Here is a 27,951-nt window from a genome sequence, read left to right on the forward strand (position 1 = left end):
AAGACACTGCTAAGACGTCAGAATAAGAGGCTTGCCTGGGCCGCGGCTACCACAACATTCTGTAGCGCCATGCAATAGCCTCTGGTATGTGCCTAGTTGGTCAGGGGTTAGCACAATCTCCAGACTTAAACCCCATCGAGCTGGTTTGGGTACCACACATTTATGGGAACTTATTTAACACATATGGGAAGAACTTTATGAAGAATATTTGATTTCTAATGTAGAAAGAAAGCCATGGGTATGTTCAGCTGTTATATCTGCCAAAGGTTTCTACTTTGATGAGTGAAAAATTTAGAATAAGTCCTTATTTGTACAAGGCTTTCATTTCAGAGTGCAATGAGACATTAAACTGAATCATTTTCAACAAAAACTGGAAAAATTGGGGTATTCTAAAACTTTTGACCAGGAGAGTAAAATTCTGTACACACGTTCCATAACCAATGTACTAAAATAAAACTCTTTGCAATATTATACTTTTACTGGAGCATCCATTTCTGATATAACACCAATGAAGATGAAGGAAACGATGAATATAGCTATGATATTGTTGAGATATAAGGACTAACTATCAGTGCTTTTTAGCTAAAATGTGTGAGGTTTGCTCAATGTTACTCATTCAGTGAAAAGATGTATCAATAAAACATCTATATGCATGCAAAGTAAGGTATTAGAGTATGGTATAAATAGAAAATCTTGATGTGAATACTCCACACAGTGAATATTAGCTGTAGTCATGGTTCTGTCGGGCAAGCTGCTACCTCACAGAAAGAGAAGAAGTGGTTTACAGAATATCTACAGCAATTAGGAAGCACAATAACAACCTCAAAACACAAAAGTGCACTCACAGTCACACCAGTAAATGGCAATACATCTAGAAAACAATGAAAAGCATTTCCCCATCAAGAAGACAAGCTCAACAACAAAACTTAAAGTCACAGTTTTCTTTTAAATTTCTGACACCCTAAGGTGCCTTTATGGTGCGCTTTGATTCAGAACAGTCCATGTCATAAACGAAAAAGGCAACATGACTGGTGTGAGATCCAACAGAAGTCCTCCATGAAAAAAGTACCGTGTGATCCTTTTATCTTATTTCTAACAAGATCTTTTGATGGGACAAGGTTATTTTTTTTCCACCACAATACGACACTTGACCATTTTTCACTTAACAAAAATGTATTTTTGAAGTCATTCGAGTGAGATACTGAAGTATCTCGATGAGCATAAAACGTGTTTTCTTGTCCCAGCTCTGCAGTGTAGTAGTTCGAGTCTGACTGAATTCCATTGTTTTCCATTTCAACAGCACACAGAGGGCCTACAACATGTCCCAGAAGTTAGAAAATCCACAATTTTCGTTGGGAATCTTTCTTTTCATTTACAGATTGAATATCCCCGTTGTAGGTATGTTCTCAGTAGTTGTGTGCACTTCTCTCCGGCTGCTGTCTATAGTGTGGCGATGACTGTTGTTCATATAAGAGATGCTTAGGCCTCAGAACTCAGAGAGGTCCGTGTTGGACTTGGAGGGAGGCGAGCCGCTGCACTATGCTCTGTGCGGAAACTGTAATCATACTTACATAGGGAGAGTTGCATATTATTATTAATTAGTATGGTCTAACAAATTTTCTTATTGTTCACTAAAATCATAATTTCATTTACCTATCTGCAAAATACAGTGTTGATTAACAATCATATACAGTAATTTATTAATCCTCTAGTGGACAATCTGTACTTAAGCAAATACTACTTCATTATTCATCTCTGGAGACCATAAATTATACTATGAGAAATGTAACAAAGTCTTATGTCTACTCACCTCCTTTTCAATCTCAGCCAGTGATTTAATTGTAATACCCATCAGATCCACCTGCTGCAGCTGTACATGGAGAACAGGAATGCTGAGATGTGTGAACAAGCTCAACTTCAAGCATGTTGCAATTGTGTGAGAGTAGTGTTGGGAGACTTGTATTACTACAACGTGACTTATTTGAAGGGTTAAGTCGAATAAAAGTTTGCCATTTTTCTAGGTGCAGTCTGAACATTGTGATAGAGGCTCAACAAATTTATCAGCTCATCACCCAATAAAAGGTTTATGCCACAGCCGCCTTCAATGAACAGAATTGGTAATTTAGAGCAATACTGGTAACACTGCTATTAGCAAAATCCGTTTTTATGTTTCTGTAATAATTGATCTACCAGTATGCCGAAGGCCTTTAAAATATTTTGAATGCTAAAATATATATTTATTGCTACTATCCAGTCATTTTCAAATTTACCATTTCATAAATAAGCATTAAATATATTAAAGCATGTTACATACTAAGAAAAATTTAATTACTTTTAATTTGAATACCATCTGTCATTATGGAAAATGTTACTTAATACTAATCTCTTCCCAACAAGATGCAAGAGTTAATTTGTGCTAGCTAAGCAATAGTGGTATTGACAGTGTACCCTTTAGTGCTTCACTGAGATTTGGCTGAGTGAACTTTGAAGAGGCTCACTCATCACTCTGGATGGCTTGCAACGGCCACAGGATATCACCAGAGAGTGATGAATGAGAAAGGGAGGAGGAATAGCGATGTTTGTGAATGAGAAGTGAAATAACAACACTTCCTGAGTGCTGATTGAATGAGGAAGAAACTACAAAAAAAAAAAAAAAGAAAAAAGCTCAAGACCAGAAAAGCTCCCCACTGCTCAGGGACTGTGCAGACCAGCTCTGTGATCATGCGCATGTTTATCCGTGGGAGACATCCTGTGTTGTTCCAGTACTAACCATTTCACACTTGTAATCTTAACTTCCCACCTGATGAAGACAATTAGGGAGGATTGTCCTCAACCACCTCGAAACTCTAGTAAGCATGCTGCTGCCAGACCCCTGTAGTTCACTTTACTCTACTTTTGGTAGAGCTGGGCGATAGAACGATAACGATATGTATCGCGATATAACTTTTTCTCGATAGAAAAATTAAACTATCGCGATAGACCTCGCCACTCTTGTCCTCTTAAAAAAAAAAGAAAAAAGAAAAAAAAGAACAGCCAATCCAAATTAAGTAGCGCAGAGCCGAACCAATCACAGCCGCAGCGTCACGTCACGTGACTTGTTACGTACAGCACAAGTGCCAAGCCGCACGTGTGTTTGTTTGGGAAGCAGCCAGCCACCGTACCGCCCGGGTAATGGAGGAAATAAGTGTGCCGACTAGAAAAATCAACCGAGCGTGACCGAAGGGAAAACAGATGATGGTTCCAATGCCGGAGAGATTGTCGAATGGAAGAGCCATAGAAGTTCCGTAGTGTGAAGGTATTTCGGCTATTTCAAGTCTGACAAAAAACAGAGTAGTGTGCACTGTAAATTGTGCCGAAAGCAAGTCTGGAAATACAATAAACTGGTGCATGCGCTACGTCCACACGTACCCGGGTATTTTTGAAAACGCAGATTTTTCTATGCGTTTGCACCTTTCGTCCACGCGTAAACAGCGTTTTTGGTCACTGAAAACGAAGATTTTTAAGAACTCAGTTTTTGCATTTACGTGTGGATTAGAAAAACGTAGAAAACGCAGCGTCAAAGGTGTGCGCATTTTTTGACGTCACACTGTGCGCCACGTTATTGTTTCGGTGAAATGAATTTCTACAATACTGTTACTGTTAATTGTACTCTCTGCAGTGTTTAAATGCTTACATATACACACAGTTACTGTCCGTCCACACATACGACTCGGTTCTGCTTCTATGCCCCAGCTGTGTTTACTTTTTCCCACCGAGGCTTCTAGACTTCTGATTGGCCAACATTTCTGCACGGTTAGGAATCTAGCGCTACCTGCTGCTTTGGCATGTTCATAGCAGCGTTTTCCTTCATTTCTGCCTTTATGTGTGGACGGGATTATTTTTTTAAAACGAAAACGGAAAATCTCAGTTTTCAAAAATACCCGTGTACGTAGCCTCAGTCTCTGACTGGAAGCGCTAATTCGTCATTCGGCTTTTGTCAGACTAAAGTAACTGTTAAAACTGTTTGAAAAGCTAAGCTATACAACAAGGAGAGATTGAGAATTTCCTTTTAGTTCTCAGTTTATTTGATACTGACAAAAGTTAGTCAGTTTTGTCTGTTCTTCTGTAAAACAAACTAAGATTTATTTTTAGAATTAATATTTTGTTTCTAAGTGGAATTGACAATTTAGTCTGTTTCGTTTGTTCTATTTTGAAACTTAAACGCTTTAGCGGCTGCCTTTTGTGTAGTTTGCAATATTTGCCTTTATTTATCTGAAAAAGTCTCATGTTCCTTAAGTACATCTACCCTGTTGAACTTATTATGGGAAATAAATATTTAAATAAAAACAAGCTGCTGATTATTTCACATTTTACTTGTGAGCAACGGCACATTTAAATCTTACAAATATAGTTATTTGGCTTATATCGTGATAGATATCGTTATCGCCTGAAATGAAAAAAACATATCGTGATATGCAAAAATCTTATATCGCCCAGCTCTACGTCCTGGAATTGAGGTGGATGATGCAAGCATCTACTTCCATAGATTACTGTCATGCCTAACAATACTGGAAGCACTGTGAGGGTCATGTTTTTTGACTTCTCTACCACTTTCAATACAATTCAACAGGCACTGCTAAGATTGAAAAGCTGAAAAGGAGCAGGAGTCGACCATAACCTTACTTTATGGCTATCGGGCAATTTTTTTTTAAAAGCGGTTGTCTGATGGGGAGGTGGCCGCACGGAGTGGGACGGGAAACAGGTTAACAGTCTGAAAACATGGGCCAGCTCTTTCCTGGCCAGTCCCCTTGACCGCATAGAAGAGGTGGGTGAGAAAAGGATCTAATGGTCATTATGAACAACATCTCTGACCCCCTAATTAAGATTATAGAGGTCCTGAGCAGCTCTTTCAGCAGTAGACCGTTTCAGCCACAATGTAGGGCGGAGCTCTATTGTAGGTCTTTCATCCTAACAACACAGGATAAATACTGTTTAAAAACAAATGTGTATTATTACCACTCTCACTGCACTTTAAGTACATATGAAAATCTTGATGTATTTTACTGTATACAGTAACCATCTATAAATAGTATAGTATTTTTGCTTTTTTGTACACTACTCTTACTTTTTCATCTCTAATTTTCTTTTTATTACTTGTGCTGCTGTAACAAGTTATTTCCCAAGAGTTTGGGATTAAATAAAGTTTATGCCTATTTTTACTGTTACTCAGTTACATTCCTGAACAGAAAAAAATTGTTTTTTTGGTTTGTTGTTATGCTTGATTAATTTCTGACTTCTCAGTGTCCTGGCTTAAGTTTGGGGAATAAAAATATGAATTCATTTAAGTTAATTCTGTACTTTTTAGTTTTAAACAAGCTTTTCACAGATTTCTAAATTGTGGGTATTTTCTTGCTTTTATGACATGTGGGTGTAATAAATTTGTTAAGCACTGTATCCCTTTCTTGCAGGGTACAGCAATCTCAACTAAGAAATATATGTAATCTGATATTCACGTACCAAATACACATCAGACAATGTAATGAAGCTTAGTGTATGAATGTAAGGCTACTTACAGCTTTTGGGCAAATACTGTGGTTGTTGTACTCTTTTTGAGCAGAGATGTTAAAGCAAAACACTGGAAATTGATACAGGGGGACATGTTGGCAAAGTCACTAGGATTAAAACTTAAAACTTACATCAGATGAGGCACAGGCAAACTTCTCAGAGATCATAAAAGGCACCCCGTCCATTGCTGAAAGAGAAAGGTCAAAAAAACGTTACATAATTTCATCTCGTAAAAGAGATCAAGTAGTAACCCATACAAACCATAAACTGAATAACAGCAACGACTTGAGACTGTTAAACAAATGACAGTGTCCACATATACAGAGATGTGGACACTGTCACCTTCAACATGCAGTCTATTATGAAGAGAGAGCTTGAAAGCACACAAAAGTGAAGCTGTTGATGTGTCATTAGGGTTAGGGTAAAGGGCTAGGGAAACCATTATGTCAATGAAGGTCCTCACTAAGATAGTTGAACGGGGTTGTGTGTATATGTGTGTGTATTCATCTTTAAATCAACAAGGGCGACTGAAACTGTAAAGACCTGACCTGTAATAGCATACAGGTTGGAGTTCTGGTGCTCATAGTCTGGTCTGGTAGTATTTTTTCCTCTGAAGCTGGCAGGGAGGGTCATGGAAATATGCCTTGAAACAAAAAGAAAAACATTAAGCACCTCAGTAGTTCAATATATATGTGAAAGTGAGCCAAATAGCTAAGAGTTTAAAGAAACTATCACTATCCACTCCTGCTGTGTCAGCTAGAACTAATCCTGGACTGTCAAATTGCACAGCTAAGCAAAGGAAGTTGGGTTGTACATTAGAGCTGTATCCAAATTTTTGACTATGGCTTGTTGGGTAATTTCTCTTCATCCTAGAGTACTTATTCATACATTGTTATAATGTACTTAATTTGAAAATTATCTTTGCTACAGTAGCTGAAATATATATATTTTTGATGGTGGCTCCTCCTCTTTCACGGGTTTCTGCTGTGATCAATCAATCGATAGATGAAGTGGCTGATGTCCACAAATCCTACTAGTGGCTGGACAAAAACACGCCACAGAGGCAGTAATCATGGAAACACAGGAACAAGCTCTGAGGACAAGATCCATGGAGGCTGCGGTCTATCACATCAGGCAAGATCCCAGGAGCAGGCTGTGTAAAGATGCCTCGGAGAAATCCAGCATATAACAGCAGGGTGCAAGATGCTGGCAGGCAGGGCATTAATGGAACGCCATAACCAAGTGGCCGGCATTAGTATACAGAAAGATCTGAGCAGAGTACCTGGAAGTCTCGAGGTATAAATGGGAGACGCCCCCTAGGATGGTCAGGAATGACCGAGCCAAGATCCTGGAATTCCAGATACAGGCGAACAAAATAGTGGTGGGTAACCAATCAGACATAGTAGTGTTGGACCAGCAGAGGAAAACAGCCGTAGTGATAGATGCAGCGATACCGAATGACAGCTACATCAGGAAGAAGGAACACGAGAAGCACCAAGGACTCAGAGAAGCGCTTTGAAAGATTTGGGGGGGCAAAGGTAACAGTGGTCCCAGTGGTAATCGAAGCACTCCGTGCAGTGACCCAAAGCCTAGCCGAGTGGCTCCAGTAGATCCTAGGAACAAGATCTCTGTCCAGAAGAGCGCAGTCCTATGAACAGCAAAGATATTGCGCAGGACCCTCAAGCCTCTGGTAGAGGACCTGAGCTTAAAGGACAGACCGCCCGCAGGGGCGAGAGGGGATTTTTTTAATATATAATGTTGTGCAAGATCTGAGAGAGAAAACTTAAAAAAAAAAAAAAAATCCTTTTTAAATCTGTAACGTGCTCTGCTCAATTCTCAATTGTTCCATTAATATTAAAAGAAATTATGTTACTCATTATTTTATTATTTGAACTCTTAAGCACATTTTCTATAAAAGTTTAATTAAATCGCTCCAAATGGACAACTTGGGTTGAAGGAGTTTGAGACAAAATAAAAGAGGCAAGGCTAAGTTGGTTTGGAGATGTGCAGATGAGTATAGTGGTAAAAAGGATGCTGAGTATGGAGCTGCCAGGGAGGAGAAAAAGAGAAAGACCACAGATGTTTACTGGATTTGGTAATATGGACATGGAGGCATACGATCTGGAACAATTGAAATAGGAAGATGACAAGAAAGTTAAGGAAGTTCCTCCACTGATTCATTCAAAGGTGTAAAAATAAATATCCATTGTCAATTTAAACATATCATCATAACAATTTTTGTGACATCTGAAGATACATCTTCTCTGTGTTGGGGCACTCACAAGCGAATGAATCACTACTTGCATGTACATTCCATAACCTCTAGGCAATACCAAGATAAAGTGCTAATCTGTGCAACCTGTATTGTTACAGTGCACTTGCTTTGTTTTGTGTTGCATTTCTCTTTTAAGGTTACAAGAACTAATAAGAGATACATGTGAAGACAATTACATACAAGTACTAGCACATCATTAGAGTGAATTTACTTAAGCATGGGAGCTGGTGGGGCTGATCCTGAGCTGGAGGAATTCACATTCTGGGTGTTGTTGATGGTTTGTGTGTGTGTGGAGTCCTGGGCCCGAGGCACATTTCCCATGCGATACCAGATTCCCATGTTGTTGAGCTCTCTGTCAAACAATGTTAGAAGCATTATTAAGCAGAAAGCGCTGACACTAGTTCCAAGGTTAATGTAAACCTGCTAGTCAAAACGTGTGTGTATTAAATCCATGCCCTCCTTTCCCCTTCATACATTCTCTAAGCAATTATCCTAGAAATGTTTTGGGGACAAAGGTTTTTTTTTTTAATAATCACTTTGCCAGAAATGATTTGGATTCTTTAGCTCTCATGTGGAACACATCTGACATACTGGAAGTGTCTTTTCATGTAGAAAACTTTCTGATAGAAATGCCCTGAACATTCCATCATACATTAAAAATGTAAAAAAGATTAATGTGACTTGATTTCTGGAGTAAGTGGAAACTGTTATGCCAAATGGAGTGATTCCATTACAGTACAAACAACTTTTTTATTTATAAACTATTTTCTTCTGTTTAAAAAAAGAAAAAAAAAGAAAACAAAAAGTTAAATTTGACTGGAAGTTGCAATGCTCACCCTATAAAGGTATACTGAGGAGGTGCCTGCTTGGAGCGTCCCAGGATGCGGATATCACAGATGGCTGCCTCTGTGGAGTCCCGTGGAATAAATTTGATGCAGAGTCGCCTCTTCCTGAAGGCCTGCTCCTCTGTTGCAGAAAAGACAAACTGACGGTCATTCCACAACAAGGTGGTTCATGAATAACAAACAATTCTTATTTCAGAGGTTAAAAAGATTAATTATTTTCACATATTCTTACCACACATTGAGGCTCTAAGTGTCTTTCCACTTGAGATAATAACTTACGAGTATCAACAGTTTCCTGGATTGGGATGAAACCCACAGGCAAAGTGTCCTTTATATCAATCAGCTTCATGTCCACAAGAACATTACCTAAATGGCTCTGCAGAGGAAAGAATAGAGTACAAGAATATGGTATTGAGAAAGGAGATGTTTATTGGAGAGGGGGTGGGACACTTATTTAACTGTTGAGGAGGTAAGTAAACTTACATTTTCTTTAGAGAAAACTCTGGTGAAGCAAAGGTATCGGGTCACCTTGGATTTGAAAAGTCCGTCTTTCCACAGGTCAGCATCCAGGCCATCTGTTGTTGTTGAGATCTATAAGCAGAGGGGGATAGATTTTCATTATTCTGAGACAAGAATAACAATATCCGTGGATGATCTCCTCAATCTGTACACTCCTTGCTGAGCTTTAAGACCATCAGGTCAATTACTCGTGGCCCAACCTAAGTTTAGGCTGAAGACCAGAGGTGATCGTGCCTTTGCTTCAGTTGTACCTAAACTTTGGAATAGCCTCCCTGCTTCTATTCGTGCCACAGACTCTATTCAATCCTTCAAATCAAGATTGAAAGCTTACTTATTTAACCTGGCTTTCCCGACCATTTAATACCCTTATTAAACTTATAAATAATTTTATTGCTGGTTTTTAACTTCTTAGTTGATATTTTGTATTCATGAACTGACCTTCCTCCCGATTTGAGGTTCGATACCTATTTTACTTAACTCTTCTGGTCTATTAGTGCATGCCTTCTATCTGTGCTAGTGCCCAATCTGTACTTTGTTAATTGATTTACGTTGATTCTCTGTATAATCAGGAAGCACTTTGGTGTGCCTTTGGGTTTTTAAATGTGTTATATAAATAAAACTGTATTGTATTAACAAGCTAAATTCCTGGTAGGTAACAGAAATTCAAATTTGGTTGATTGCAGTTGTGAAGGTAATAGTTGAAAAGATTTTCCTCATGGCCAATTTTTTAGTCAGCTAAACGAGGGAGAAAAAAAAAATCACTAAATCACTTGAGAAACAAAAAAAAACAAAACAAAAAAAAAAAAACTGTAAATTTAAGACACTCAAATATCAAGTTAAATTTGAGAACCGTTTAACGGCCAATGACAAAAACTCTGCAAACAAAGGCATTTGAAAACATTAATCACATTCTTCAATTATGAATCATGCTGCTTAACCGTGCAGGACCTCACATTGTGCATACTGACCACATTACACTCCAAACAGAAAACGAAGACGAAAATAAACCGATGTTAAATAAATAAATATTAAATGTTATAATATAAACTTGCTATAAAAGATGTTCACGTATTATTAAAATATGACAAATTAACTTTTGAGAATCTAATGAATTGCAACTGAAAACTGTGGCACAGTGTTCCCGTCTATTCTGGACGATGCGCGCTGTTCAGAAATTCATAACAACTACTTCAATAAAAGTTAAAATCTAACAACATAGCACCTTAAACACTAAGTGAGGAGGAGGGACATCTTCCTGTATCCCTTAAATAACAAAACAAGAAACAAAAAAAAAAACGGGAGTCAAGAGGCGGCTTGTAGTGCATTTTGACTCCGTTCTGCTTGTTTGGTGCAGCATTTGTTACAAAGATGCAGGCATCCCCACACCCACTCACTCACCCACTTTGTTTTTGAGTTTTTTGTCTCTTCTTGCCCCACACCACTTTCTCCTCTTTTTTCCTCTCTTGCCAGTCTTGCCTTAGACATCGTCATACTATACCATATATAACGTAATATGTGAAATAACACAGGAATAAGACAGGACAAGATATTAAGAAAAAAAATGAATATCTAAAATAGTAAATCAATAAATCATCCAGCAATTTTATTCCGCCTATCTGAAGTTGCAGGGGCAGGAGTCTAAGCAGGGAAGCCCAGACATCCCTCTCTGCAGCCACCTCCTCCAGCCTATACTGAGAAATATCGAGTCGTTCCCAGGTCAGCCAATAGATGTAATCTCTTGAGAGTGTTCTGGGTTTACCCTGGACCATCTCCCGGTAAGAGAGGAAACACCTTTATCTTACACCTACACTGGCTCCTTTCATCAAGGAGCAGCAGCTCTACTCTGAACTAGGGCTGCCACAAACGATTATTTTGATAGTCGACTAGTCACCGATTATTTTTGCGATTAGTCCACTAATCAGATCATCATCCATTGGACGTAAAACTACAGCTTATTGCACCAGCGGCATCTGCTCTTATATAACTATCATTAGCTTACAGCTTTAAGTGTTTAAGGTATGTGCTAACTAAAAATAAAGACAAGATGATAGTTTATTAAATTTTAATGAAATTTGCAGATTGTTTCGGTGAAGTTTAATAAACTCCTTGCTATCTAAAATATAACAGGACACCGGAGTAAATTCTCGAGCATCTCACACTTCTGATAATCAGCTGTCTGCTTGACGTTTGCTCAGCTGTGTAAAAACTTTAACCTCAGCCAAACAGATTTACTCAGGAACAAATAAAATACTGAAAAAAGCCAAACAATAACACTTTTAAGTTATCTAAGTGACTTATATATGTTTAACATGAGTAGCGAAAGACGGCAGTGGGTTTGAAAACGATTTGCCGTGAGTCTGGTGTTCTCACGGGCTCTAGTGAGCCTTGCCCCCGGCTAGCTATCGAGCTAGTGGGCAGTGTTGGGAAGGTTACTTTTAAAATGTATTCCGTTACAGAATACATGCCCCAAAATGTATTCTGTAACGTATTCCGTTACGTTACTCAATGAGAGTAACGTATTCTGAATACTTTGGATTACTTAATATATTATCGTGCTTTTTACAACAACGTGAATGTACTATTGCTGTGTGATTTATTACTATTACTGAAGGTCCGCGACTCCGAACTGTAGTAAAGGGACCTCTGACTAATACGGCGGGGTCCCTGTCGGCTCATAGCCGAAAAATAGCTTTACTTTGTTGTGTGGGTCAATTTTTCTTGCGAGAGACAGAGAGAGGCGTTGAAAGACTGCTCCAACGGAACTTATTGTTTTCGGAGGAAAACACGAACACGGTGTACAGTCGAGTCTTAATAGCTTACTTACAACTGGGCTCGTCAGGCACTCTTCTTGGCTGCAGTGGTTATTATTATATTTACATGCTTCCAGCTCCCGTTTTTCCTCGACGACAACTCGTACCTTTCCACTCGCCTTTTTCTCCCTCCTCGCGCTCACAGACACATAACGTGTATGGCAGTGCATTCTCCCTGCAACACGGACTATACCGCCCATGATGCTACATTCTTTAGAGCTATGCTTGTAGCATTCTGCCTGTTAGCTTAGCACAACAACAACAACAACAACGAAAAGGCGCTCTCTCACCCAGGAAACACACAGTCGCAGAAAGAGAGAGAGAGAGCGTCGCCCTGTAACCATGGCAACCGTAACGCTGCCGCCTGGAACGAAAGAACGTAGCTGTCAAACAAAACCCAAACAGTCCTGACCCGCGACAAAATGAAACAGGAAAGTACCGCAGTGTAATCCATTTATTTCAACAAAGTAACTGTATTCTGAATACCACCTTTTTAAACGGTAACTGTAATGGAATACAGTTACTCATATTTTGTATTCTAAATACGTAACAGCGGTACATGTATTCCGTTACTCCCCAACACTGCTAGTGGGTAACAGACGTCTCCGAAAACGTTGGAGCGCTTTTGAAAATATGTGGTGTCTTGATAAACCGAGCAGATATTTGAGGTTTACACAGCTACATTCTCGCCTGAAAATATTTTAAACGTTTATTTTGTGGCCCACATAGAATAATAAGAGTAATGTTAAAACTAACTAGCTACTGCCATTGTTGGAAACTGAGCAAGGCCGCGCTATGAATTCTCGACTATTAAATTAGTCGTCGATGATTTTGATAGTCGACGTAATCGTGACTAGTCGACTAATCGTGGCAGCCCTACTCTGAACCCCACACAAATAATTGAACTATTAATCTTATTCTAACGGAAAGCCCATTTTCGTTACTCGTATCCTCAATCTTTTCCTTTCGCTTATGAAAGAACTAACAACAATACATTAGCCCAAAATTAACAGATTAATGGAGTTTCTCAACAATGATGCCACAAATGGCAGCACATGGCTGTATAACATTTAGGCACAACAATTTACCATCACTTCGCATCAATTAAAATGATAGCAATTAGGTTAAATGATTACTACGTCTTGTACTGACTAGTGACAATAGCAACGATTAGTTGCTTGGTTAACAAGTCATGCACATCCCTTATTTCACAGGAAAGAAGGATAGTGATTCTGCTCCTCTTTAACTGTAAACTACCAGGTAAAAAGTTGCTACAAATGCTAAAGCAGCTGCTACTGTTGGCAAACACACACTGTCATCCACCTAATACATGAAGACTAATTCACAGCAAAACACTCTTAAGTCTGGGCTATCATCATATACACAGAGAATAATACATGTGTTTTTCCATAGACATTTGGAATTGGGTGAACAGAAAAAAAAAGACAAAAGAAAAAAAATAAAAATAAAAAACAACCCAGAATCACTATTGGCAAGTTTAAAAAAAAAAGAAAAAAAAAGGAATTTGTGCATCACTGAAGTTCAGTCACTGCTTATATTTTCCTAACAACCAGCTAACCATTTTGCTAACCAGAATGTGCACCAAATCAAAAACAGGTTTGTATGTCAGATGTTGGAGTTTATCCACGAGAGAAGCCCTCACTGGGAACACATGCGATTGTTGCTCAATTATTTTTGTCACAATAGAATATTTAAGAAATTAAATTAATTTAAGAAAGCATGTAAGTGCCTCCTTTCATGCGCACACACAAGTACATAAATGTGCAAATTAGATATTTCTGTTACTGCAAAAAATAAAATCTAATAGTGTGGGAAAAATTCTGGTATTTGGCAATTCTGACCAATCATTCTTGAGTTATGTTATGTTGCTTACCACATCATATCCAGTGGGTGCTCTATTTCTAGAGGCTACTACTCCGACTCCAGTGATTGGGTCCATTGGCATCTCTGGCAAAGCTTCAGAAAGGTCCCGAACCTCAGGCATCTTTATAGAGATCTGCAATAAAAATCCCCACAGATGACATTATTGGAAAACAGAAAGTAGGACAATGGGAGAACGGGAATAAACATCAGGATTGATTGGTAAGATAAGACATGTACTTTTCTCTGCTGTTCATACAGGGGAAATTTTTTTACTCTACTTACTGAGCTCCGATCTAACCGTTTTGAACTTATAGTATGGAATAATTTTTTGTACCATAAGTCACAAAGGGAAAAAATATAATCCGAGCAAATAATTTAATTTCTTGGGCACAACTCTGATGTGAATCCTGCTTGCTTAAATCATTAGATTTGTGACTGTTTGGAGGGGAAGCCCAAAGAAAGCAAAGAAAGTGTCCTAATGTGACTGGTCACTTTCATGGACAGCTCAGGTTACTGCATTAAGTGGAGTTACATTGTTGCAGCATCCGTCCCCCAAAAAACCCCACTGTTTTAAATCATATTTGCTTGGAAAATAAAGTTTTCCAATAAAGAAAAAAAAAGGAAAAAAAAAAATCCAGATTCTTAAGTATCCATAGGATAGTGCCAAAAAATTATACGGAAAATGATAACATCAAGCGATAACAAAAGTCAATTTCAGTGAGAGATAAAAACACACATATATACAATAAGATGAGGCTAATAGAATATATTCACAGAAGTTTTTGTGATGGTGCAGTTTAACTGAACACTGCACTTTCACAAAAATCTAAACCTATGGGCTCAAAATGTGGTCATAAATATTTTGTACTTGTAAAAAAGATTTGTATGTGTAAAAAAGATTTGTGTGTGCATAAAAAAGATTTGTATGTGTAAAAAGAATTTGTGTGTGCGTAAAAAAAGATTTGTGTGTGCATAAAAAAGATTTGTATGTGTAAAAAGAATTTGTGTGTGCGTAAAAAAAGATTTGTGTGTGCGTAAAAAAGAATTTGTGTGTGCGTAAAAAAGATTTGTGTGTGCGTAAAAAAGATTTGTGTGTGCGTAAAAAAGATTTGTGTGTGGACTTAGAAAAAAAACCCCTGCAAGTTACAAGTACGGATTTTTGACCCTATTTTTCTTCCCTTCATCTGATTGGTCAATGTCATGTCAATCACAAATGTAACAATCCAATCAGAGAACAGATGGGTTTGGCTGTCGGAGGGGCGCTTTTTTGAACTGCAGGTCCTTGAAGGGTGATACCGTTTGAAGCTGGAGGATCGCTATATAAATATCCGATAGCAGCTAGGTCCCCTAACTTTCAGTAGCTGTTGAAAGGAAAAAGTTGTGGTATATCAGTGGTTAGAAATACCATTATTACTTTAGGATTAGTTTAACACAAAGTCAGGGCTGACCCAGGACCATTGCTGTGAGTCACAGTGCGCAGCATAAAAGTCCTTTCACATCGGATGCAGGATACGCTGCTAATGCTAACTGCTAACTAAAAGCAAAGGATCCAGAATTTGTTATGCTGGCTGCTGGGCTCTGTGGGTTTTTGCAGCAGCTCTACCTGTACTAGATGCACCTGCTCCTTGTCTTTTCTATCTCTGACTTTATGTCCTCTACAAGAGTTTGTTTTTTTTGCTGGTTCTTCAAATGTTCAATAAAAACATGTATGCTAATTCATAACGAAGAAAGCTTTGTAATGAAGACTGTCATTTCCAAAACACTGCCCGCCCCCACCCCGCGGTCCGCAGCGCTGTTGAAAAGGCTGTGGAAGTCCCTGTATTAAACACGTAGACCTGTGACATAAAAATCACCAAACTTGGACGACCACAGACTGTTTTCCTTCGTGGTGATGAAGGAAAACGCTGGGTTGGCATGTAAAAGGGCATTTATTCCCTTCAAAGACCTGCAGTTCAAAAAAAGCGCCCCTCGACAGCCAAACCCATCTGTTCTCTGATTGGATTGTTACATTTGTGATTGACATGACATTGACCAATCAGATGAAGGGAAGAAAAATAGGGTCAAAAATCTGTACTTAGAAAAAAAACCCCTGCAAGTTACAAGTCCACACACAAATTCTTTTTACAAGTACAAATCTTTTTTACGCACACACAAATCTTTTTTACAAGTACAAAATATTTATGATCACATTTTGAGCCCATATAAACCCTCGTATTACTGTAGTATTGTATCTTCTGGATGAGGTAGATGTGTGTTCATGTGTACATTTTTCTGCATCTGTGTGTGTTAGTGAATGAATAAGGCTTTAAGAGTATGTGGGGGCTCCAATGAAGAATAGTGAGCATTTGGACATTTACCCTGAGCTTTGATGCAAAATTTGGTGGGCTGAAAACAGGATATTACAATGGCGTAGATTTTAATAATGAATGCTAATAATTCACAGTGTCTAATATAACAGCCCCAGGTCAGTGACTGAGTTTTACTATCCCCTGTACATTTTTATTGGCCTGCAAAAAACAAAAACAAAACAAACAAATCCTTTATATTTTTAAATATTAACATTTTATTTCACTTCACTTTAATTTTGAAAAATAATTATTAAAAGACTGGTCTAGCACACCCCCTGCCCCTCTTTAAAGTCCCCTCTGCTTGCTGCAGGTATCACGGCGACAGAAAGTGGAATGTCAGCCGTCAACAAGCTGCGCATTTTAAACATGGTATCAAGGGAGTTTTTCCTTCCCACTGTTGCCAAAGTGCTTGCTCATAGGGGGTCATATGATTGTTGGGTTTTTCTCTGTATCTATGAAGCGCCTTGAGGCGACTTATGTTGTGATTTGGCGCTATATAAATAAAATTGAATTGAATTGAATATCAAGTTAACAGTTCAGCTGCATTTTTTAATGCAACTTCTGCAGCTTTACCAAGGAGGTTTCCTGTATAAAACAAACAATTGTGGATGGAGCAACTACAAAGTTCACTTTTCTTGATGTTGGAGTTTGTTGATTAGGTGGTTTGATGAATCCAGCCAACAAATATCTCCCCATTAACTGCAGCAGACCAATCTCCGCCTCAACCCAGTATCACAGAGAAATGTGTAATAGACACATCTCACTCCCACTTTTTCCCAGTAAAGGTTTTAATGGTGATTACAGGAATGGTTCTGCATGCTAGGAAAAAAATAAAAAACCTCTTTCTAATACACATGTACCGGTACTTAAAGACTATTTAAATGAAGTAGTTCAAGCTCTGTTGAAGGAAAAGAGACAGAGTCAGTAATTAAAAAATTCAATTCAATCAGGAGGACACATTTGCTAGCTTTTGACCTTCTGTTGGATTCTGGTCTTGGAAGCTGTTGACGAGCTGCCCTCCATGGATCACTCTGCAGGTCATGCCCTCATATGAACCCTTGATCATAATAATAATAATAATAATAATAATAATGGATTGAATTTATATAGGGCTTTTCGAGACCCTAAAAGCGCATTACAATTCCACTATTCATTCACTCTCACATTCACACACTGGTGGAGGCAAGCTATAGTTGTAGCCACAGCTGCCTTGGGGCAGACTGACAGACTGTTGACCATGTTGGCTGGGATGCTATAAATGGTAAATGGTAAATGGCCTGCATTTGTATAGCGCTTTTCTAGTCCCTAAGGACCCCAAAGCGCTTCACACTACATTCAGTCATTCACCCATTCACACACACATTCACACACTGGCGATGGCAAGCTACGTTGTAGCCACAGCTGCCCTGGGGCGCACTGACAGAGGCGAGGCTGCCGGACACTGGCGCCACCGGGCCCTCTGACCACCACCAGTAGGCAAACACGGGGTTAGTATCTTGCCCAAGGATATTTGGCATGCAGCCAGGAGGCAGCCTGGGATCGAACCACCGACCTTCTGATTAGTGGCTGACCTGCTCTGCCACCTGAGCTACAGCCACCCTATAGTATCAGAGGAGTTTCTCGGTCCACACTGTCAAACACAACTATGACGCGTAGCACTGCGGTCTAATCTGTGCTTGATCAATTCTGTCGGAAGCCTGCTTGCTCATCCCACAGTAGCGACCCGATAGAAGACCTTGTCGTTCAAGGTTCAGCAGCTCACTGCTGAACGACATTTCAGACACTGAGATTCACCCTATAGCTGTCAGCGATCATGGTCCTGTATCTTTAACACTAATGCACAAGAATAATACTACGCCAAGAAAAAACTGGAGATTTAATATATCACTACTTAAAGATGAACACTTTATTAAATATTTTAAAAAAGAGTGGACTTCATATTTGGACTATAATGACACTCCCGAAACATCAGCTTCTGTTCTATGGGAAGCAGGGAAAGCTGTGATGAGAGGTAAAATAATTTCTTTCTCATCACATAAAAAGAAAAAAGAAAACAAAAATATTCAGGAATTAGAAAAAAAACATCAAATCACTAGAAGAAGCCTACGCGTCCCACCAAGATCAGGAAACATTGAACAAAATACGCAAAACAAAACTAGAATTAAATGAGATAATTGATAAAAAAAAAAAACAAAATTCTTAGTACAAAGACTACGCCTACAAAATTATGAACATGGTAATAAATCCGGTCAATTTCTAGCAAACCAGCTAAAAATAAAGAAAGAAAAAACAACTATATGTGCTGTTCAAGATTCATCTGGGAACACAATATATGATCCGATACAAATAAACAACATTTTCAGGGATTTCTATAAAACGTTGTATTCACCACAAATAAACCATCTAAAAAAGAAATTGATCAGTTTTTGGACAACATAACTCTTCCAAAATTATTGGACACTCAAGCAATGGCACTGGATTCACCACTGACACCAGGTGAACTCCAGGAAGCCCTGATAAGTATGCCCAATAATAAGGCTCCAGGTCCAGACGGCTTTCCTGCAGAATTCTACAAAGAATTCTGGTCGATTCTAGCACCAGTTTTCTACAGAACGTTGTTGGAAATTAAAGAAAAGGGCAGACTTCCATCAAATATGAATTCTGCAAACATTAATCTCCTGCTTAAACCAGGCAAAGACCCTGTATATCCCTCAAGCTATCGTCCAATATCCCTTATAAATGTAGACCTTAAAATAATCTGCAAAGCTCTCTCAAAGAGACTGGAGAAAATAACCCCCCTCTTAATTCATCCTGACCAAACTGGTTTCATAAAAGGTAGGCACTCATCAACAAATACACGTAGATTACTTAATTTGATAGACTACTCATACAGTAAAAACCTAGAAACTACAATATTCTCTTTAGACGCAGAAAAAGCATTTGACAGAGTTAACTGGAAATTTCTATTTGCAACTTTACACAAATTTGGTTTTGGATCCTCTTTCATAAACTGGTTAAAAATATTATATAATTCCCCAACAGCTTGTGTTAGAACAAATGACCAGACATCCTCCAGCTTCTGTCTCTTGAGGGGCACCAGGCAGGGATGCCCACTCTCCCCTTCACTGTTTGCAATTTTTATTGAACCCCTAGCAGCAGCAATTAGACAGAATTCAGTAATTAAGGGCATAAAATGCAAGAACGTGGAACATAAAATCAGCCTTTATGCGGATGATGTGTTACTCTTTCTCCAAAATTCACAAACCAATGTCTCTGGGGTGACTGAATTGATAAACTCTTTTGCAAGAATATCAGATTACTCAATTAACTGGTCAAAATCTACAGTTCTACCGATTAATTGCTCCCTCCATAATTCCTCTTCTACACCACTGCAATCGGGAAATATAAAATATTTAGGTATTAATGTTTCTCCCAAGCTTGCAGATCTAACTAAATTAAACCATATCCCAGTTTTAAAGAAGGTAGAAGATGATCTGGCTAGATGGAAATGTCTACCCATATCACTCATGGGAAGGGTTGCCGCTATAAAAATGATGGTCTTACCAAAAATAAATTATTTATTCTCAATGATCCCAACTAAACCGCCACAAGATTGGTTCAGATCTCTAGATTCATGTATGTCCAAATTCCTTTGGAAAAATAAACCCCCACGTATAAGCTTAAAAACACTACAAAAGACCAAGGATAAAGGAGGACTAGAACTGCCTAACTTTCAGTACTACTTCTTAGCCAACAGGCTTCAGTTTATCTCAGGATGGCTAAAACATACCCTCTTAGATGAACCTTGGCTAGATGTAGAACAAGCACTTTGCAATAATCTAGAGATCTCAGACCTACCATTTATCAGCTCAAACATCCAACGACATGAATGCTTTAAAAGCATCAACATCAGCTCTTCTCTGACAGCATGGTGGGAGTTTCTAAAATTGACGGCGTCTTCATTAATCCCATGCAAACGTACACCTATCTGGAACAACCCTGACATATTACAAAACAATAATATGATAAACTTTTCAGATTGGAGTGGTAAAGGAATCAAATATTTAGAACATATACTAGAAGGAACAGAATTTATTTCATTTGACGGACTAGTTACACAATATGGGATCAACAAGAAAAGATTTTTAGAATATCAACAAATTAAATCCATAGTAAAAAAGAAATTTAAACCGGGTCAAGTTGAACTACAAACACCACCAAGTGTGGTTCAATTTCTTACTCTTAAAACCCCCAAATTACTATCCAAAATATACAGAATGCTTTCTAAAACAGATGAATCAATATCACTTCCTATTGCAAAATGGGAAGCGGATTTATCAGTTAACTTAGACCTAAACTTCTGGTCTCAGATTTGCTTAAAAACCTTTCATCTAATTAGAAATCCCAGTCTTCAATTAATTCAATACAAAATATTACATAGAGTGCACTATACAGGTCATCGGATGTTCAAGATGGGCTTTACGTCTACCAACAACTGCTCACACTGCCAAACCAATTCACCGGACAATTATATCCACGCTCTTTGGTTCTGTCCACCAGTTCAGAAGTTTTGGCGCGAGATATGTGAAGACTTATCGAAGTGTCTGAAATGTAACATTCCAACTTCCCCCTTAGTGTGTTTGTTGGGCAGCTTAGATAATGTCACTTCAGAAAAGAATATCGCCCATATGGTTTTCACTGCCCTATGCATAGCCAAGAAAACAGTCCTCATGAACTGGAAAAATAAAAATAATCTTAATTCTAACCAATATAGAAATTATCTATTAGATTACATTAGTCTTGATTAGGGCTGCCACGATTTGTCGACTAGTCACGATTACGTCGACTATCAAAATCGTCGACGACTGATTTAATAGTCGACGCGTCGTTTGAAACTTTGTACGATCACAAAAGACGCAGGAATAAGTGGCAGGATTTAAGAGTGTAATAACGGACTGAAACAGAAGATGGCAGCATTGCATGTACAAGGATGTCAGCTACTGTTAAACCCCGAAGAAGAAGAAGAAGAAGAAGAAGCAGCTGTGTCCCTTCTGATTATCAGAAGTGTGAGATGCTCCAGAATATACTCCAGTGTCCTGTTATATTTTAGATAGCAAGGAGTTTATTAATCTTCACCGAAACAATCTGCAAATTTCATTAAAATTCAATAAACTATCATCTTGTCTTTATTTTTAGTTAGCACAGACCTTAAACACTTAAAGCTGTAAGCTAATGATAGTTATATAAGAGCAGATGCTGCTGGTGCAATAAGCTGTAGTTTTACGTCTAATGGATGATGATCTGATTAGTCGACTAATCGCAAAAATAATCGGTGACTAGTCGACTATCAAAATAATCGTTTGTGGCAGCCCTAGTCTTGATACAGCCTCTGCCACCACATCAGATCAATTGCTCTGGGCTCCTTTGATCAGCTCCATCACCTAGTGGGGGTGGGGGGTCATAGTTTGGTCCCGCCTTCACTGTTGTGATTGGTGTGGGGGTAGGGACAGGCTTAGGGCGTCGGGGGGTTCCCCGGAGGCATCTTCCTTGGGGGGCTCAACCCGGGGTAGCGGTCATGTCCGGTTAGGGGCTCTGTTGGCTCTCAGGTGACTGTTTCCTCGCGGCTGCGTGCAGCGGGGCTAGGGGAGGGTCTGTGCTGACGGACGTGGGTTACTGACCTGGTAGCCTGGCTGCCCCTGGGTGGGTCCGGGATGGGCGTGAGGTTCTGGGGGCGCTCCGTCTCTGGGCTGGGGCCCGGGCCAGGCCTCAGGGGCTTGGGTCCTGGTTGGTGTGTTGCCGGGGTTGTGGGTGGGTGGGTGCATGGGGGCCCAGCCCTGGAGCAGGGTGCCGCCGGTGCATCGAGCCACCTGGGGGGCTCTTCAACTGGTGGGGAAGATCGTCACATCTTGCAGGAGCTTTCCTCTCCTCAGGGGCTCTCTCTGCAGGAGGGGGAGATACAGGAGAGGTGGAGGAAGATCTCAGCCTGGGTGTTTATTGTCTTATGTAGTCTGGAAGATGAGTGGATGGTGGGGTGGGTGCGGTTTTCTCTGTGGTGGGGTTGGGTGGACTGTCCCGGGCTCTGTGGGGCCGGGAGGCGCTGCTGCGCTGGGCCCCGGTCTGGATGGGCCTGGGCCCCCTTTCCCTGGCGGGTCGCGGAGTATGGGGGTGCCTACTGGGGTCAGCGGGGGAGCTGGCCCCAGGGAGGGGTCACTTGCCCCCCCCTTCCTTCCTCCCCATCTCCAGCTGCCTCCCTCTTCCCGCTCCACCACAACCACCCACACATGCAGGACCTTGGAGTAGGGGTATGTCACCAGGGGGGTGTCTGTCCCCACGTTGAAGTGAAAATAAAATAAACAATAAAAGGTGAATCAAATGGACCATTACGGCAAGGCTGGGATGGTCAATTTGGTAAAGTAAACCCGTTGGGCATCTTTCTTTGCCTTTAGACAACAATTCTGATGGCAAAAGAGCCAAACGGGACAGGCAAAAAAAAAAAAGAAAAAAAAGAAGACCTTGTCTGTTACTGACAGGAGTGCGATGGCCCTGTAGTTGTTACAGCTGCTGAGGTCACCCTTCTTGGGGTGGTTACTCCTCTTTTTCCCCCAGAGCTTCTAGACGAGTGTATACAGCAACTCCACTGGTGCTTCCAAATCTGCTTTGGTATATCGCCAGGTTCAGCAGCCTTCCTGTTCTTCATTAGGGTGATGGACTTCCTGATCTCTTCTCTGGTTGGTCTGCTGCAGTTAATGGGGAGATATTCGTTGGCTGGATTGATGTCTGGTGGATTTGGTGGTGCAGGTCTCTTCAGGAGATCCTCAAAGTGTTCAGACCATCTTTTCATCTGCTGCACTAGTCCTGTGATGGCCTTTCCCTCCTTGTCCTTGTTCTGGCTTGCTGTGCTTCCCACACAATTTCTTGCTTGTGTCGTAGAGCTGCTTCATGTTATCATTGTATGCTGTCTGTTCAGTGTCAGCTTCTAAGTCCATCTATGTAGTTGTTCTTATCCATCCTAATTAGGGCTACCACGATTAGTCGACTAGTCACGATTACGTCGACTATCAAAATCATCGACGACTAATTTAATAGTTGACGCGTCGTTTGAAGCTTTGTAAGATCCTGAAAGATGCAGGAATAAGTAGTAGGATTTAAGAGTGTAATAACGGACTGAAACAGAAGATGGCAGCACTGCATGTACAAGGATGCCAGCTGCCGTTAAACCCCGAAGAAGAAGAAGCTGTGTCCCACAATTCATAGCGCAGCCCTGCTCAGTTGTCAACAATGGCGGCAGCTAATTAGTTTTAATATTACTCTTATTATTCTTTCTGGGTCACAAAATAAACGTTTAACATATTTTCAGGCAAGAATGTAGCTGTGTAAACCTCAAATATCTGCTCAGTTTGTCAAGACACCACATATTTTCAAAAGCGCTCCGACGTTTTCGGAGACGTCTGTTACCCACTAGCTCGATAGCTCACTAGAGCCCGTGAGAACACTGGACTCACGGCAAATCGTTTTCAAACCCACCGCCGTCTTTCGCTACTCAGGTTAAACATGATATATAAGTCACTTAGATAACTTAAAAATGTTATTGTTTGGCTTTTTTCAGTATTTCATTTGTTCCTGAGTAAATCAGTTTGGCTGAGGTTAAAGTTTTTACACAGCTGAGTAAACGTCAAACAGACAACTGATTATCAGAAGTGTGAGATGCTCAAGAATATACTCCGGTGTCCTGTTATATTTTAGATAGCAAGGAGTTTATTAAACTCCACCGAAACAATCTGCAAATTTCATTAAAATTTAATAAACTATCATCTTGTCTTTATTTTTAGTTAGCACATACCTTAAACACTTAAAGCTGTAAGCTAATGATAGTTATATAAGAGCATTTCTTTTTTTCAGATAAGTAGAGACTGTACTGGGGCTTAGATCATTTTAGTAATTGAGTATCTATTATTGCATCAAAAATCGAATAAGAAATACTTTTGTCTTATTAATGAGCAGTAATAAATATTCAAAAGACAAAAAACAGGTCTTTTAAAATGTTTAAATAGTTCACCTCCTCATAAGACCTTAAATATCTCCAAAATATTGTATATAACCAGATGCGTATCTTAATGATCTTAAAGTATGGTATCACTGTATTAGAGCACTAACTTACAAGAGCCAAGATATACCAAATTGAATCAAAAACTGTGACCCCAAAACTGTGCTATGAACAGAACCACAGATTTTGTAAACTGATCCATCCCCAGTAGATGTCAATAATAATAATTATAAATAGTAATTCAGTGTCTCTAAAGTTAGAAATATCCTGTCTCAGAGTGACGCTGAAAAACTAGTTCATGCATTTATTACTTCCAGGCTGGACTACTGCAATTCATTATTATCAGGACGTCCAAAAAACTTGCTGGAAAGCCTTCAGCTAATCCAAAATGCTGCAGCAAGAGTCCTGACAGGGACTAGAAAGAGAGAGCATATTTCTCTTGTTTTGGCTTCCCTTCATTGGCTTCCTGTTAAATCCAGAATTGAATTCAAAATCCTGCTCCTCACATACAAGGTCTTAAATAATCAGGCCCCATCTTATCTTAATGACCTTGTAGTACCATATCACCCTATTAGAGCACTTCGCTCTCGCACTGCAGGCCTACTTGTTGTTCCTAGAGTATTTAAAAGTAGAATGGGAGGGAGAGCCTTCAGTTTTCAGGCCCCTCTTCTGTGGAACCAGCTTCCAGTTTGGATTCGGGAGACAGACACTATCTCAACTTTTAAGATTAGGCTTAAAACTTTCCTTTTTGCTAAAGCATATAGTTAGGGCTGGACCAGGTGACCCTGAATCCTCTCTTAGTTATGCTGCAATAGACGTAGGCTGCCGGGGATTCCCATGATGCATTGGAGTTTTTCCTTTCTTGTCACCTTTATCACGCACTATGTGTTGATAGACCTCTCTGCATTGAATCATATCTGTTATTAACCTCTGTCTCTCTTCCACAGTAGGGCTGGGCCATATTATACCATTCACGGTAATACCGGTATAATGTTAGGCAACGATAGGAAAATGAAATATCGCGATAGAATATGAGTAAAACGCGCATGCGCAGTGCCTTTGTTTTCATACGCACATGGCCGATTGTTGAGTGAAACAGATGAACCAGAATTGGTTTGTAAAAATGGTGCAACTTCAGTGATGTGGAACTGGTTTGGTGTTTGTCCGTCAGATACAGACAAAGCACATTTTTTTGCAGTACGTGCAAGCGGCCGTCGTTATTGTCGTATTTGTCGGACTAAGATGCTCTTAAAGCTGGGAGTAATCTGGGTCCTAAACTCCGTCTTTTTCATGTCAAACAACACTGCAGCATCACTGCGAGTTAAAAACTGTCTAAATTCTTTCATCTTTAATAAAAACAATCAGCATTGCTGCTTTACCAGGTGTAACTATGAAGTTTAACTTCCAGGCATCCATGAAAACAAAATTTATTACATTTAACGGAGTTAGAAGTTAGCAGGAAGCTAGCGGAAGTTAGCTCGCTAGTTTCGCTAGTTACCTAAGCATGATATAGCATGTTCTGACTGAGAGATTTCTGAAAAAAAATCAAACGTACAGCTCTGCTATCACTTCCAACATAAATGAAGACAGGAAACTAAACAGCAGTGACGTTTGTAGGGTTACTGAAGTTGGGCTAGCTGGTATATAATGATGTGCTACGTGATCGCTAGCGACACAGCTATGTTAGCATAACATAAACAGTGAAGCTGGAGGACGAACACTAACACTTTTCCACTTATAAAAGTTAACGTAAAGGTTCCTCATGGTTAGAGACAAATGCAATCGCATGGCAGGATGCTGTAAACGGACCAAACTTCAGTCAGGAGAACAACTGAGATAATCCATCCACAATACGAGGTTAGTCATTAATATACTGCAACAACATGGGAATAGAGCAGCTGCCAGAGAATTCAACATTAATGAATCAATGGTACAGAAGTGGAGGAAGCAAGAAGAATGAGTTTAATAAAGTTTGATTTATCTGACTGCTTTGTTTCGCTTAATGTGCCTTATAATCCTGTGCACCTTATGGTCCGAAAAATACGTACTGCACACTGCAGTTTAATGTTGCAAAGCACCTCTTTTTAACTTCAGTGGATATTATACATGGTTATGCTCAGGATATGTCAGCCCATTTCTACTGGAAATGCCTTTTGGTTAAACTTTCAGCAAGGAATTTGCATTTGCACTGTTACATTTTTATAAAGCTTTAATGTACATAAAAACCAGCTTCTTGTTTAAGTGAAAATAAATGGAAGGTTGTCTTTTTGTGCTAGTAATGTTGTGGAGTTGTATTTTGTCTCGCATCAATTATATCGTCAGTTATATCGTTATCGCAAATTTTCAAATATATATCGTGATAAATATTTTTGGCCATATCGCCCTGCTCTATTCCACAGCATGTCTTTTATCCTGTCTTCCTTCTCTCACCCCAACCGGTTGCAGCAGATGGCCCCGCCCCTCCCTGAGCCTGGTTCTGCCAGAGGTTTCTTCCTGTTAAAAGGGAGTTTTTCCTTCCCACTGTCGCCAAAGTGCTTGCTCATAGGGGGTCATATGATTGTTGGGTTTTTCTCTGTATCTATGAAGCGCCTTGAGGCGACTTTTGTTGTGATTTGGCGCTATATAAATAAAATTGAATTGAACTGAACTGAACTGTGTCCAACCAAACAACCCTCAGGACAATGGCTCAGAGTTTTAATGGCCCATGTACATTTTTATTGGCTTGTGAGAAAAAACTTCTATTGCCATATTTTTTAAATCTTGATGCAACTTATTTTACATAAGTCACAAAATAATCTGGGGTATAAACAAACGGCTTACGTAATAAGGACATAAATTTGCTTTTTTTGGTCTCCAGTGAGCTCCTCTGCAAAGGACTGGATTTCTCTTCTACGTCCTAACACTCAAAATTCCAGTGGTGCAATGAGATAAAAAGATGTCACTCAAAAGTTCTCCTCATACAGGACAAGTTACGCATTGATTCGTAGGTTTAACACAAATTACTAACAACAGCCATAACTAAATTATTTATTGTGCGACAATAACTCGACTTCGTTTGTCAACTCTAACTGTGAAATAATAAATAAGCGATCAAGCTAACAAGCTAGTCGGGTAACATAGTGCATCTTCCACACGCCAGCTGCAACCGACCACAGACGTCAGCTATGGTTTTACTGGCCAGCCAACGGTCTGTTATCCCTTGGATCGTTTAAGCGCTTATATCACATACCTCAGTCAATTACACCACCAAAGGCAGCTTCACGTATCACATTCTTGAGAAGACACAGGATTTGCAATAAATGATAATGTTAGCAATCTAACTGGGTTAACCACTTACCGAAACAGGCTAACAGTTGGATGTGAGAGGTTCCCGAAATTTTTCCTCAGTGTTCTGTTTGGTTAGGTCGTTTCACAGCTTTGGAAAAGCTCGCATTGTTAGAAAATTGCCTTATTCATCAAACCAGTGCTAAACACAACCTATTCTGTGCATATCTGCACAACAGTTTTCCAGCTAGCGGTTTCAGGAAGATATCATTGTTCGAAAAGCGGAAAGAACTCGTTCGGATTCGGAGGAGTCGTCGCGGTCTTCTTCTTCTTCTTAATATTTATTGGTTGGCAAGTAGCGAAATTCTTCTTCTTCTTCCCCTGTTTTTTTGGCGGTTGGCAAATAACTTCTAGGTGC

At 39.6% G+C, this 27,951-nt stretch overlaps 1 protein-coding gene across 1 annotated transcript; it reads right to left on the minus strand.

The window, feature by feature from the left end:
• Positions 1–564: 564 nt before the first annotated feature.
• mvb12ba (multivesicular body subunit 12Ba) lies at positions 565–27,847 on the minus strand. Its single transcript, XM_085358652.1, has 10 exons — positions 27,607–27,847; positions 13,888–14,010; positions 9,148–9,255; positions 8,944–9,040; positions 8,656–8,785; positions 8,031–8,171; positions 6,093–6,187; positions 5,676–5,731; positions 1,811–1,870; positions 565–1,566 (listed from the first exon to the last, which is right to left on the minus strand). The coding sequence occupies exons 2-10, from the start codon at positions 13,996–13,998 to the stop codon at positions 1,480–1,482; spliced, it is 885 nt and encodes a 294-aa protein (XP_085214778.1). The 5' UTR covers positions 13,999–14,010; positions 27,607–27,847; the 3' UTR covers positions 565–1,479.
• Positions 27,848–27,951: the final 104 nt, after the last annotated feature.

Source organism: Diplotaxodon limnothrissa, linkage group LG7 (genome assembly GCF_057381915.1).
Source record: "Diplotaxodon limnothrissa isolate DT_005_m linkage group LG7, D_limnothrissa_male_GT1.1, whole genome shotgun sequence".
Taxonomy (NCBI): Eukaryota; Metazoa; Chordata; class Actinopteri; order Cichliformes; family Cichlidae; genus Diplotaxodon; species Diplotaxodon limnothrissa.

Excerpts from the sequence above, each read along its gene's own strand:
- mvb12ba (XM_085358652.1), bottom strand. The coding sequence starts at position 13,998 with ATGCCTGAGGTTCGGGACCTTTCTGAAGCTTTGCCAGAGATGCCAATG. Across the intron at positions 9,256-13,887 it reads CACCCACTGGATATGATGTG|ATCTCAACAACAACAGATGG; the intron begins GTAAGCAACATA and ends CTCTGCTTATAG. Across the intron at positions 5,732-6,092 it reads CAACCTGTATGCTATTACAG|CAATGGACGGGGTGCCTTTT; the intron begins GTCAGGTCTTTA and ends TTTCTCTTTCAG.